The sequence below is a fragment of the Podarcis tiliguerta genome (assembly GCF_965153285.1).
Source record: "Podarcis tiliguerta genome assembly, chromosome: 3".
NCBI lineage: Eukaryota > Metazoa > Chordata > Lepidosauria > Squamata > Lacertidae > Podarcis > Podarcis tiliguerta.
This window is the reverse complement of record NC_139536.1, coordinates 82,902,420-82,917,182: the sequence shown is the minus strand read 5'-3', so window position 1 is coordinate 82,917,182 and position 14,763 is coordinate 82,902,420. Positions and strand designations below refer to the sequence as shown.

The 14,763-nt window shown below is 37.8% G+C and overlaps 1 protein-coding gene across 5 annotated transcripts in view; it reads left to right on the top strand.

The window, feature by feature from the left end:
* The window catches only part of FAM135A (family with sequence similarity 135 member A), a 50,474-nt gene that overhangs the window by 9,864 nt on the left and 25,847 nt on the right, over positions 1-14,763 (top strand). For 4 of the 5 annotated variants that reach the window (XR_014508939.1, XM_083431432.1, XM_083431430.1 and 1 more), the window contains exons 3-9: positions 503-627; positions 4,778-4,857; positions 5,926-6,065; positions 6,873-6,943; positions 7,628-7,801; positions 11,116-11,242; positions 11,807-11,960. Coding sequence is in view for 3 of the 5 variants with exons in the window: in XM_083431432.1 (XP_083287558.1) it covers positions 551-627; positions 4,778-4,857; positions 5,926-6,065; positions 6,873-6,943; positions 7,628-7,801; positions 11,116-11,242; positions 11,807-11,960 (823 nt within the window). In the remaining 2 variants the exon portion in view is untranslated. Of the gene's footprint in view, positions 1-502; positions 628-4,777; positions 4,858-5,925; positions 6,066-6,872; positions 6,944-7,627; positions 7,802-9,304; positions 9,411-11,115; positions 11,243-11,806; positions 11,961-14,763 lie in introns of those variants that run through there. The other variant, XM_083431433.1, reaches the window with a different exon arrangement.

Genomic DNA, 14,763 nt, shown 5'->3' with positions numbered 1-14,763 from the left:
ATATTAAGGATTGTGTATTTTTCCACTCATACAAATTGAGGCAGTTTTATTTATCCCTTCATTACCCAAATCTATGTAAAGGGTGCTTTACGGCTCTAAGAGTAATTGAAGAATGAAAATTTGCTTTGCAGCCCAATCCTAAACATATTTTACTTGGAGGTACTCCCATTGAATTTTATGGGACTTACTTCCTATCAGGTGTGCTTAGGATTTCCACCTTAGGTAAACAAATTTATTTATTTCAGTTCCTTTGTATTGTATACAACTAGCTTTGCATTGAAAATGTATTGTTTGTTTTGAAGGTGGAGGTCAAGCTGGAGCATCTGTTTCTGTTGCTATTGTATGGGGAAGCAGATAAGCAAAACAGAAAGGGTTATGTAACATTTATTCATTAAGGACATACGTATGAAGCAGGAAACTTGTTCATAGTTCATTCCAGGGTTAGATCATGGAGAAATCAGCTGTAAGTACATCTCACATATCTTGTGTTCCATCTCTGCAGTAAATAAGGTGCCGACAACAGTTCTTGGACTTCTGCATCTACATAAAAATGAGTGAAGTACAGGCAATGGTAGAATTCTCCGTGGAGCTCCACAAGTTTTATAACGTGGATTTGTTTCAAAGAGGGTAGGTAACATACAACAAATATTACATGTTCTGATGGTGTTAATTCCTGAGATATTTATATGGAAGATTAATGAATGCCTGCAAATCCTGAGAAAAGGTGTATGTAGCTCTTGTAACTGGATATATATATATTTTTACTTTAAATCGGGTCTTAGAGACGGTCAGGAATCAAAATTCACTAATCTGTGTAGTATCAATCATGAATAAAATTATAAGACAACTTAAGCTTGGTTTACATGTTCTCTCATATGCATGGATAAAAGTTCTCTATTTTCAGGTGGTGTCGGTGGGAGCATTCAGAACACTGAGCCGGGGCAGGATAAGCCTTTTTGTTTATCTATGGAAAATGGGGTGCTTATCTATGGAAAATGGGGTGCTCTAGGGGGGTGTAAGCAGCTGTGTATTTTTATGAAAATGATTGGTAATCACCTAAAGATCCTTGCTCGCACGTCTACTTACTCATTTTGTGCTGTGGTCCATTGCCAACTGGAAGATGGAGTGACTGCAATCCACCCACCTGTTAATTTAGCCATCTAGGGATGGGAGATAAAGATCAGGCATGCCACCCAGAAAAGGTTCCCCAACCCTGGCCTACTGTGATGTGTAAATGCAGTCATTGTATGACTTAAATTGAGTCAGAAGTGTTTTGCAGCACAATCCTATGTATTATTCAGAAGTAAGTCTCATTGAGGAAAGTAGGGCTAATTGCTGAGTAAGTGTGCATAGAACTGCATTCTATACCTACTCAGAAATTCAAGTACACGTGTGTATAGAATTACAGTCTTAACTACTAGATTGCATCCTTTCAGTATTGTAGAATATTGAGTTAAATAAAATGTCCATATTTGATATTTGTAAAATGACAGCATGTTGATATTGAAGGTGGCCACAATTAATTCAGATAAAATTCTGAATTAAATGCAGTTGTCTTCTGTAATCAAGATATTGTTTGCTTCCAAATCTGATTCAGATATTTTTCTTTCTACAACAGTCACCCTTTTGGGATTATGCCCTGGGTATTGGGCTTTCTTTGGGATCATACTTTCTATTCCTTTTTTTTTAAGAGGACAGAATTAAACATATGTGCAAATCCCCATTTACACACGATCTATTTGTGCATGTCCTCGCACACACATAGTGCCAGGATCCCGGAAATGGGAAGTACTCTGGAGAGACCTCCTGGCTTGTGAAAAGAGACCGTCCCCAGAGCATGAAGAGGACATTCTGTTTGGGCTCTGGGGAGGGTTACCTCACAAGCCGGTGGGACAGCAGGGCTTTGTTGAGGTTGCTCAGCCTCCCTGTTTATCAGCCGCCACCGCCACTTCCTTGGGTGTCAGCTGAGCATGCCTCGCTGCCCCTTCAGCTTTCGTGGAGACCCTCCCCAGAGCTTGAAGAGGATGTCCTCTTTGGGCTCTGGAATGGATCTCCTCACAAGCCACTCTCCAGTGTGCTTCCCATTTACGCTTGTTTCACTGATGCCTGCAGAGGTCTGGAATGTAACCCCCACATAAATGGGGAGTTGTCTGTATTTATCACATCTTTCTGTCTTGTTGATTTATTTCCTTGAATTAATTGTATACAAACTATGCATGTCATGTTCTGAATATAAAATGTTTGTTAGATGTTTCAGTTCTGAAAAGCACTGACATTTGCCCATCTATTGTGAAAGAGCAGAACATTCTATATCTGCCTTGTTTTTGGTTTTACCAACTGGTGTCCTCAGCTGCCTTGGCAGTTTCTTTGCTGCCTCAGACAGCTGAGAGATATCCTCTGGCTATTCCTGCAAGCCACCATATGGAATGTTGATATAGTAGTTCTAAGAGAGCTATCTGGAACTAGTAAGAGCAAATGAAATGTTACCTCTGGAAGGTAGTATAATTTGAGCTGAAAAATTTCCAGCTGAGTGCAAATTCAATATTGCGTTGATAAGTTCTGCAAAGTTTTGCATTGCATGCATAGTAATTGAGGGTGGTATAACAAGTAAATTATTTTAATTGAGGGTTGGAAATCAACACATTAATTTACCTAGTAAAAAGGTGATTAGGTTAGGCCAGGGGGTGGCCTACTTACCCATACTGACAGCAAATATTCAAAAAGTGGTTCTAGAGGCAGTTGACTTCAGTATTTCAAAAACAACAGCTATACCCTTCATTGGGGGATATACTATACAATATTCTGCTTGTTGCTTGGTTAAGTCAGGGGAAACTGATGTGGTATACTCCAGATGTTGTAGGCTACAAGTCGTCAGCCTTTTTTTCAGGGGGTACTCAACGCACTACCAACACCTCTTTTTGTTGTTAAAAAGTGTGGCACATACTGTAACAACAGGCATAGGCAAACTCGGCCCTCCAGATGTTTTGAGACTAAAATTCCCACCAACCCTGACCACTGGTCCTGTTAGCTAGGGATGATGGGAGTTGTAGTCCTGAAACATCTGGAGGGCCGAGTTTGCCTATGCCTGCTGTAACAGCTTCACAGTGAGTACCAGTGACTATGAAAGGAAGGGCATATTGTGTCTGATCTGGAAGAACTCATTTCTTAAACAAATCTACCATTTATTGTTTGAGGAAAGGACGCTTCTAATGTCTTACAAGTCTTGAATATTTCCTGTTACAGCAGATTTTTTTTTTTTAAAAAAAGCAGAATGACTTCAGATGTAGGAGGCCTTAAATCCCATCTGTATGATGATTTGAAAAGTGTTCTTTACAGTGGGCCTCAGTTGAACATTAATTGTCCTAGTTGCTGATTTTTTATCTTGCTAGGAGGAAACTTAATATATTTAGCCTGAAATCAAAATACTGTTTCTTTTGGGCAGAAACCAGGAGGGTCTTTTTTAAACTTTAATTTTGACCGAAGTATTAGGGAGCTGGAATATGTGTGCCTCCAGTGTAGTCTGTATTCATTTAAGTACTTCAGTTAAATCAGTCTTATTATGGGATTAAAGCATCAGTTGATTTAACAATTTTTTTAATTAATCAATTATATTGATGTTAAAATCCGCATCCCTATCTAAAGCTGTTCTCTTAAAATATTGAAGCATAGTTTAATATACTTTATGACTTGTAGTTAGGCTATTATTTCAGAGGTCAGGATTTGAATTTTGGAGGTCAGGAATTGGATTTTAACCTGTTGGCATACTTTGCCTGAGTTGACCCTGGTGAGATTAACATATTTGGATTAGCAAGTAAATATTTGTTATTGGAAACTATTTTCTATCATAAAGTAGAATCTTCATTGTGTCTGAAGCCACCTGTTTTTGTATTGCTCATGTAGTAAAATGTGGATTATGTTGATCATGTGAGATTTAAGTTTTTTTCCAGAGCTAGGGATTTGTAGTGAAAGAAAAACTGAAAAATAAATGAAGCATTTTCACAACCTAACTTCAGATGCTCACATGCAAACCCACTTAATTAAGTTGTAATAAGAAAAACATTTGTTTGGCTGCATACTAAAGAACCCATTAAGTAAGCAAAATAGATTGGAAATCTGATCAGTAACATCATTGATCAAATACTTCAGCTTGATTTATTGTAATAAGTAGTAATAAACATTTTATGAAAATTTTGTGGTCATAGCATAGAATAACATCATAGAATAGCATATGTTGTCATATGATAACATATGATATAATATCATAGAATAACATAACATAGCATATACAATAATTGTTCCTATTTATAATGGAACCAATAAAAACAAAAACAAAAATTAGTTCTCAATGAGATAATGAAGTGCGACAGAAATCAGAAGTCCTTGTGTGCGATCTCAACATAGAGATTTTCAGAAAAAATCCTGGCCCCAAATTGGATCAGTGGCTTCTCTGCTCATCTGAGTAGGAATGTAAGCTGTATAAGAAGCCTACTGTAATTAAGAAATGCAAACCTGGCTAGTGGAGTTATGGTAATATGTTTAACTGGTTTTTACTTTGACCTTATGCTTCTCTTTCTCCTCTGGCTAATTGGTATTGAATTATTTTAATTACGATTAACAGTAGTGTATAAAATGCTTTTGTAACTGATTTCATTAAGTGTTTTTTATGCCCTCTTGAAGACCACGCTTGATGGGGAAATAGGGTAGAAATATTTAAAATATATATATATCCGGTTATGTTAAAACAGTATTAGTTTGAAAATAATTTTGTTTACTGTAGCTTTTACCAGATTCGTGTATCAATGAAGATTCCTCCAAGAATTCCACACAAAATTGAAGCAAGCCTGTTACGTGCAACCAGTAAGTAAACATCTTTTCATTACTATTTGAGTGAATAATTAATTACTATTTAATAAAGCAGAACTCCAAAATGATTAAAGATGTGTTAGTTAATTAATCATATACTTTTTGATTACTTGATTAATTAAGCTTGATAGGTGAAAGCACTTGGTTTTAAAGATCTTGGAGAAATGTAAAAGGTCTGTATCTAGTTGTGTCCTTCCCATGATGGAAGACTCTTTGTTCCAGCAAACACTAGGTTAACCGAGGAAGAATACAATTTTTGCTTATTTCACCTTACCTCTGTGGCTCCCATCTGCTCTAGAATATGCTTGGTGGTGGAGAGCTGTCTGCAGGAGAAAAGATGAATTTGCAGGATCACAACCTCTCCCTTTCCCAAAGGGCTGTCCATCAGATAAGCAAAAATTACCAGTTTGCGTCACGTGAATACTTCTGACAGTGGTTGTGAACTTTAGGGCCATTTGTGCATATATTGTTGCCTGTTGAAGGGCTGCTTAAAATGAGTACTTGGGTCTTTACAAAAAAACATTACCCTTTGAGAAATCTTAAGAGCCTTCTTTCTCAAACTAGAAATGCTAACAGTGCTGTATTTAACAAAATAATTAAGTGGTTATTGACAATTTAGTGGATCGTTTGAAAAGGCAAAAAAAGAAAAAGAAAAAAAGTTGAAGTGTAAAAGTAGTTTTATACTGTGTTCTAGGTTCTCTTAGATTTACTTTTCATTAACCTGCAGCTTATTCATTACTTCCATCACTGCTTTTATACCTTGCCTGTAAATTTACACTGGCGCTGGGAACTGGTTTGTAAATGTTACTGTTATCTATTAAAGAAACTATGAATGCCCTTCCTTACTTGCTGTCGAACCAGTTTTCAAGTGTTTGAATGGACAGTCCTTTTAGAATACGCTATATGAATGACAAAACTAATTATTACAAATAACTATTTCTTAAAATGAAGCCAAAATATGTTACAGTTGTCATTCTGTAAATAGATGTAGAATCATCCTGAGCCTTGATTGCCTCTTATCCATATTTTGAGCCTTGATTGCCTCTTATCCATATTCTTTAGGTGCTGATCTTGCCTTTCCAGCTTCAGTCCATGACAATGTAGTCTGCAGTAAAACCTTTCAAATTCTTTATAAAAATGAGGAAGTGTCTGTGGATGATGTTATGATCTTCAAAATTAAAATGCTGTTGGATGAAAGAAAGGTAATAGCATATATTTAACTGTTAAAATAGCTTGATGAATTATCACACAATCAATCCTGTGTGCACTAGGAACAACAACAGTAGATGTAGACATACTCCCACAGCATCCCTGGGTGCTACAACATTGCACACCAATGCATGGCACTGTGTTTGTTTGTTTGTTTGTTTGTTTGTTTACACACACAACTTTATTGCGGTCCATAGACCCAAAATACACAGTACATTTTTATTTATTTACATTGTCGCTGTTGATTTCATTTCATTTTTTGATTATGCCCCTATATTCATGCATGTATATTTGTAGTTACCTTCACACTGATTTAAAGCCACTTTGTGTCCTTCCTAAAAGAGGCTCCTGGGATGCCGGAGGAACATTGCTAGAACAACTCTTGTGTTGGGGCAACTAGCTAAAATGTTTTAAAATATTTTAAATGGTTCTAATTTTGGTTCCTCTGTTCTGTTTTTGTCGGGATGATGTTGGTCAAATGTTTAGTTAGGGTTGGTGGTTATTTTAATTTGGTTATAACAGTAAACCGTTTATTATTGCTATTGTTGTTATCGGTTTCTATTAATTTATTGGATTGTTTGTTGCTCGTATAGGATATTTGGTTTTTTAATGTGTGATGCTTTGTTGTGTTTTTATATATGTTGTAAGCTGCCCAGAGTGGCTGGGGAAACCCAGCAAGATGGGTAGGATATAATTTTAAAAAAACCAAAGTTAATAAGTCTGGATAGGATTGTATAGTAAAACTATAGTTTGTATTAATAACAATAATATATAATTCTTCTTCTGAAATGGCTGTCTAGATTGAAGAGTCTCTGAATGAAATGAATTTCCTGCTCTCTTTAGATCTACACTTTACAGATACAGATTATTCGTAAGTTTAAAACTAAACATTCATATTCTTGCTATTCCTACTTTTAGAGAAATGGTTTTTGCTCAAAGTTCTTTGTGCATCAAGGAATTCTTTGTTTCAGTGTTGGTGGAAACTGAACCACATTTTCATGTAGTGTTCCCCCTAATGTTAAAGTAATGGGAAACTGGGATTGTGAAGTCCATGGATGTACTGAAATTCCTGCAAGCAAAACAGCCCTTGAATTAGGCATGCACTTTCTATAAATTATTGAAGTTGTGGGTGGGTGGGGGACTAATTCTTTGAGAGGTTTTCCAGAGATAGATGCCTCTACTTTATTTATTATATATTATATTTTGTTTCCATCTTAACAGATTTTTCCATCAGATATTTATATTTAAAATGATAGTCGAATTTGTGCAGTTACACGTATGTAGATTATATTGACTTCATTGTGATTTAATCATGGGTAGTTATGTGCAAAATCCTCTGTATACAAAAATATTGAGATGCATAAGGGAGACTTCAGTTATTTCACTGGACAGAGCACCACTATTTCATTGCAGGTCCTGCATATAAAAAAAATAGATCTTGATGGATTTGTTTTATAGTAACTATGGTGCAGGAGATTTGAAGCATTGGTTTGCATTATTGTAGTATTAAATTACTTTCAAAATGTTGGTTATGATTATACTCTTTTTCTTTTAGGCCAGATGACCTGAGCACATTGCAGCTAATTAGCAGCAGAACACTAAAGTTGCACTTTACCTTAAACAGAGGCCTTCATCACTATGTCAATGTTATGTTTGATTACTTTCACCTTTCTGTCATTTCTGTTATAGTCCATGCCTCTTTAGTAGCACTTCACCAACCATTAATAAGGTAATTTAATACTGATTTTATACTTGTTTAAATTAATCATTTAATAAAATGAAATATTTAATTGCTTGTTGGTTTGGTCGTTAAAGTGATAGTAATTTAGTTGGAGTGGTGATTATTTGAAATGTGTATTATACATACCAGTGACTAGTTCTATGTAAACCCTGAGTATTATAAATATCAGTTCAATTTAATTGAAATTTCTGATTCAGTTTTTTGTTGGAATAGAAAGGAGATGGGAAGCCCAGGAGCTACTGAATGATAAACTGCACAACCATAACTGCTAGAAAAACCTCTGCCCTAGTTTTAATCAAGTAATGAAGTGATGCAGTTCATGATTATTTTAATGGAATTTAGATTGGCTTGTTTACTTTGGTGGCCTAGGCTATGATAATCTTGCTTTTAGTGCTTTTAGTACAGGAATTGTGGCAGTGTTCTGGTTTATCTCTTTCTCTGGGAAATTCTGTTAGGGGCAGAGTCCTTAGCCACCTTTCTGCCAGTCTGTGGGGTGATGTTGGATTGAATGGAGACATCTCTTTGCCCAGCCATACTTGCCTCCCCCCAAACCTGAGAGTAGGTGGAAATGCCACTAGTGGGATCTTTACTGGTAACAGCATGTAAAAAGCCCCAGAAATGGATGAACTGGCCTCTGCCTCTCTTTCCTTCCCTCCCTTCTCTGATGCCCTCTCAAGTTTCTGCCTCCCAAAGGCTCCCAAAGGTTTGTTGCAGCAGCCCTGGCTACAAGCTCCCCAGGTGAATGGTATCTCTGGGCTCGCCAGGAGTTGCTTCCCAGGCCCCTGTGCGGCAGTGTGAGGAAGAACCTCTCTTTGGGGGCGGGGGGGCGGAGCTACCTGGCGGTGTTTCCTGCTTGGCAGGGGGTTGGACTCGATGGCCCTTGTGGTCTCTTCCAACTCTATGATTCTATGATACAGCTGCCCAGAGGACTCCCAAGGAAAGGGGAGAAGAGAGGAGACTGAGGGAACACTCCACAAGGGAGGCTTCGAAAAGGGGTGAGGGACTGCCAGCTCTGCAGGGAAGGGGTGACATAACTGGGCTCTTGAGCCCCACAGGGGTGCCACAGAAAGAATGTGGTTGGTTAAGGTAGCCATGGACCCAAAAAGGTTGAAAACCTTTGCTCTAGGGGGTTAATGTGGGGTGGGGGGGGGGGTTGGCAAGCAGAGTAAGCAAGGGCATAACCCCTAGTTTAAAACATACATGCTATAACATGCTTCATGTTTAGCGTAATAAAACACCAGCAGTGAAAGAGGCAAAATGAAAATTACTGTAAACACCTTAGCTCAGCCTTCAGCAACCTCACACCCTCCCCAGATGTTTTGGACTATCAACTCTTTATCAGTCTCATCCAGTACAGCACTGGCTGTGGCTGATGGGCGTTGTCCAAAATGATTGGAGGGTGACAGCTCAGAGAAGGCTGCGTTAACTCTTCACAAAGGATTTCCCCCTGCCCTTTTAGAATACAGTTTGTGTGTTTCCTTTTGTAACACAGCCATTTGTGCCACAGATTAGTAGGAGAAAGGCATGGTGGATTGCTGGAAGGAGAAGAATCTTCTTATCCAGATTTGGAAGCTAGAAGGATTAGCTGTTGGCTATGGTTAGTGGCAAATGGAGACGATGAGTTGCCTTTCCTGGACGGTGTTAGTGCTTTTGCTGTCTATTGCCATTTCTATTCTTGGCAAAGGTCTGTCCATCTGTTGAGGTTCTTCTGTTATGGTGGCAATAATGTCTTCCTCTGATTTTATGGTTTCTTTGGAAGTCGTCCTAACTCAGTTAAAATGTTCTGCTTGCTAAAGGTGGTGGAAGGGAAACAAATAATAGTGATGGTATTCTTCCCTGATCATTCTTCACATATACAGTGCACTTCTCTTACACTGAATGTGTTGATCAAGCATCCCATGAAAGATCTTGCAGTAGAAGGAGTGTGGATTTGGAGTCTACCAAAGTCACAATCCCACACAGGCAACAAAACGTGTGGCTACTCCTGGGTTAGACTAGTAATGTATGAGTGTGATGGACAAACAGGGAGATGGTGCAGAGAAGTTGATTGGGCTGTATTTGCTACTACAGCTTGCACATTCTCACTCCACAACTTTCCCTTCAGATCCTAAGCTGGGGGTAAAAGTTTCTTTCACTGACTGTGTGGGAACCTAATGTCCATAGCTGTGCTTGCTTATTGCTACTCTAGCCCATTATGTTGATTTAACTTAGCATATATGGTATAATTGGAGTGCACTGTTGTACCCTTACTGCATTTCTGGTTATCTTCCAATTGTCTTGAAATTGCTTAAGTTCTTGTTTTTGTCTTAACAAAATACAACCAGAAATGGTTGGAACGGTTTAATCTACAAGCAAAAGGAAGGATAAGTGATACTTAATTTCTCTGCAAGTCCTGGATGACACTATACGAGATTCTTTCTGCACAGTGCTTTATTTAGAAACTGTAAATTTTAGACAGTATATGTAAATAATACTCTGCATCTTCTCACATGTGATGTATTTTTTTAACTAAATCTAAAATGAGACATATATATTTGAGTGTGATTTTTTTTCTTATATGTCTTCCAACAGCCCCTCTCCCCCCAGCAGATGGCTGCTTACCAGGCTCTGGGAAGGTTTCACAACGGCCCTAGGAAGATGCTGTCTTGCTTACTGGGCTTTGGAAATGAAGTGTGAGGGTTCTGGGAGCATCCCAGGACCTCCCACAACCTTCCCAGAGCCCAATAAACAAGGAAAACCAGCTGGATGCATGGGTTATGGGGAAATAAATAAATGGAGAGTAGAGAACAGTGGGTTTCCCCCACTATTTATTTATTTATTCCTGCCCCCATAAGCAGTTGCACTCATGTATGTAAAGTGAGCATAAGTTGCAGACCCACTGCTTATATACACATACACCCCTTGCCATATCAAGAACTGCTTTTGAAAGCCACATTAATTTCAAAAGTGGTTTACCTTGTGGTATGGGTGCTGCTGTAACCCCAAGTGATCATCGGTAACCGATATCACTTACATAGGTTTTTAGATTCCAGCCAGTGTTTTCCGTTCGTTCACCTGCCAAATTATACTTGCAAACTTTCTACATTTCTTATCAGAATCTGCCTTCTAGATTCTAGGAGGTACACCGGCACGTACCTCCAGTTGCAGCAGACACCTAAAAGAATATGTTGGGTTATGGCTTAAAATGATGCTGTGTGTTCTTCGCCCTTGTGTCTCTAATTCACCTTGCATTTCTATTCTGAATTTTGTCTTCTGCCCCTCTCTCAGACATTTTTCTTTCTTTCTTCCCCCTTTTTTTTTAGCTTTCCTCGTCCTGTCAAAAATACTTGGCTAAACAGAAATGCACCCGCACAGAACAGGGATTCTGTGATTCCTTCTCTTGAAAGTGTTGTTTTTGGCAGCAATTACACCAAACAATTATCAGCTGATGTAAGATTGTAATCGTTTTTATTTATTTATTAATTGCTGGAAGAAATGATAAAATATTTAACAACATTATTTTTAACACACAAAGCGTTTGTATCAGTTGCACAAAATGTGTTAGTCAAGAATTGGGCATTTTAGAACATTTCTTAAAGCGTTGACTACTTTTCGGTGATACTGCATAATAAAGACAGTTTTACAGTGTCACAGTATTGTTTTCTTAAATACACTGAGGTTTTTCCTTTAAGTATTTACTCAAAAGTCCTATTGAAAAAGTAGTATGGTACAGGATTGCAGCCTTCAGCCCTGAATGTCCTGTATGTGCATGGAAATGTCATTAGTTTTCTTATTCTTTGTCCAATAGCAGTTCCTCATAGCTGCTGCTCTGGAGGTGAAAATGCCCCAGTCTTAGGGAAGCTTCGTGTAGGCGGGCATGGAGGGCTACCACCAGACATGGGGAGCTAAATGCTGTGTTTGGACACACCTTTTTGTGACCTGACCTTAATCTTTAAATGTAATTTTGCTGTAACTGTTAATGCTGAATTGATAACTTTACAAATCTATTTTTAGGGCTGCAGTTTTATAATAGCAGAGACTTTCTTGAATCATGCTTACAATCTCCACCGTACACTTTGTGCCAGTTTGCTGATTGCATTCAAAGGATTACATAGCTATTTTACCACTTTATCAAAAGAGCTGCCTTCCTGTCTGAAATTAGACGCAGGTATGTGAAATAAATACTTTATTTGCTTCTATATGTATCAGCAAGCACTTTTTATAGTACTAGATGTCTGCAGCATATCTGGTATTAGTTCAGCAGATAGTATAAACATGAACTCTGTTTTCTGCCCTCAGATTTAATATATTGCACAGGTTGTCTTTTATTTTGTTCTTCTTGACTTAAGATTTGCCCTGTTTCTTTTACCTTTAAGAACAAATTACCTAAAGTGCAATGTGCTATAATAAAAGGTTAAAACAGTTGTGTTGAATGGTAGATCTATAGCTGTACTTAGTGGTCTGGTTTGCACATAACACTAAGCCGTGGTTTGTCTGAACATCTCAGCTTTGCCCTGCAGACTAACCATTGTTTTCTAGAAACAAACTGTTATGTAAAGCCATGGTTTCTTGTTGGTTTGCAAACTGTGGTTTGTTTTAACTATGGTTTGGAGTGATGTAAAAATGGCAGCAGCCTTTCTTAACCATGGTTTATTTTGATTTTCCACCCTAGATGCTTGTCAGGCTGCAGAAGCACAAGGCAAAAGCAGCTGGAAAACAAGCTTACGTTTTGGAGAAACAATTCATGGTTTGTTGCCTTATCTCTTGAGATGGCTCATGATTTGCTGGAAAAAAATCATGATTAAAAGAAACCATGGCTTAGCGTTATGTGTAAACACAACCATTATCTATAATTAATATTAGCTATGCTCACTTATAAAGCACTGTGCAGTCGATACTGGTTTGAGACCACAAGGGTGAATCTTTAGTTAAGAATTACAAGACAAAAAAGGAAAAAACATGCTGGCTGTTCTGTACATATTTATCAAAAATTATGAGTGATGGAAGTTAAGGCTTTAATACAAACTAAAAGTGGAATTCAACATTGGGCTATGATGAATGTTCTGTCTGTGCAAGCATTGCAGCTTGCCAGATGGAAAAATCCCCCCTCTCTTCCCACCACGTGCTGTTCTGAGGGTTCTCCCAAGCCCCCCACCCTGGCCACTGTTGGTGGATTCAGGAGGAAGAGAGGGATGTAAGCCCTGTTGAGCAAGTGGAAGTCCTTACTCAGGGCTCTGCCATAGATTCATAAATTTAAAAAGAAGTATTTTTTTTTATACATTGGTTTAAGTCTAAATACTCCCAACTAAAGTATTTATTGGCTAGACCAGTGTTTTTCAAGCTATCTGATATGGTGGACTGGCATCTCCCCCCCCCCTTCCTCCTGCAAGTGTCAGGGACTGGTACCATATTTGGTACCTGATGCATCCCACCCAACCAGGGCTGTGATGGAGTTACTGGGACCAATGGCCAAACAGGTCTGTGGATCCGCATTTTGGGTAGCACTGGAATAGATATGACATATGAGAAGCCCAATTTATTTTTGCAGTTTCTTAACACAATAGCTTGTACAACTGTCATTTTGAAAATGGGTTTTGAGAGGACTTGAGGTAAGCCAAGAAGAACATTGCTCCAAAGTTAACATCTAAACTTTGACCATAAAACATTATTGTATTGCACAAGAATTCCTTCCCCTTTCTCTGTTTTTAGCCACCGCCTACCCTTACCAAACAAGACAAATAGGCTCTGCTTTAAACTTTGAGAAGATGAAAACGTGTCTTGTGGTTCAGTTTGAAAAAAGAGAAACTCATAGGTGTTCTTATAATATTACTTACCTGCACAGAAGTGATGGCTTTATATTGGGTCCTCCTGGTTCTTCAACAACTCAAAATAATTGTAGCTATATCACACACATATCCAGTATGAGCTCAAATACCTTTGGCTTTAATTAAAATAATAATCAAAAGTTTAGTCATTCTTTATCAATATGCTGAAACCTACAAAGTTACATTATAGTCCATGGGAGTTTAATTCCACCATCAAAAGGACATACAGATGCTTCTAAGCCTCATCACTTGATTGAACATACAGCTTCACCCAAGGAATTGATTAAAATAATAATGCAAAATTTAAAAAGACTTTGACTCGAGGGGTGACAAAAGAAATTACAAGATTTTATTGAGTATTATATTCCCCACTATTCTTTTAATACATCATCCCTGTTTACACCTATGCAAACTATTCAGACTGGCCTAATTTCAGTCCAGCTGCTCTAGCGCTGCTGCACATCTCAGAATGCAGTGTTTAGTATGCAAACCAGGATGTCACTTTCTGTGGGGTAATGACCCCTGTTATTCACGTGATACCATATTGGTCTCTTGCTTGTTGCATAGTAAGCCAAGTTTCTGCACCTCTTGCACAATAGTGGTTTACATGCCCTGATTGTGCTTGTGAATTGTATCTATATTAGGATTTAGTCTATATTAGACTAAAAAGTGTTTTTCACCACCAGCAGCAGATATACAAAAAAATATTCAAACAATGCTTCTCTGTAAGAATTTAATCAAGCCCACATGTTGCATTAGCAAATTACTCAACTGTTTTGAAAAAGGGAACTTCAAAGTAGAAAGGGAGTAGCTTTCAATGTATGCTTCTATTGCTGACAGTTTCTGTTTTTAAAATTCTATTTGTGAATTTCTGAAATTTTTGTTACTGAATATTTTAATTTGGCCTATGTATTTTACAAAAGTGTTTAATGCCTTAGTTACATGTGCTAATACTACTAATATGATTCCAAGCAAATATGTTTTTAAAACTATGAAATTGCATCCAGTAATGTTGCATCTGTGTAAGTCTGAATGAAGTCATTGGGGCATACTCACATGCAACTGCACAGCTTTGTAGTCACTAAAAATAATCTTATGAATGACTTTTGCAAGATGATCTAACTATTGCATTTATTAGTTATAAGC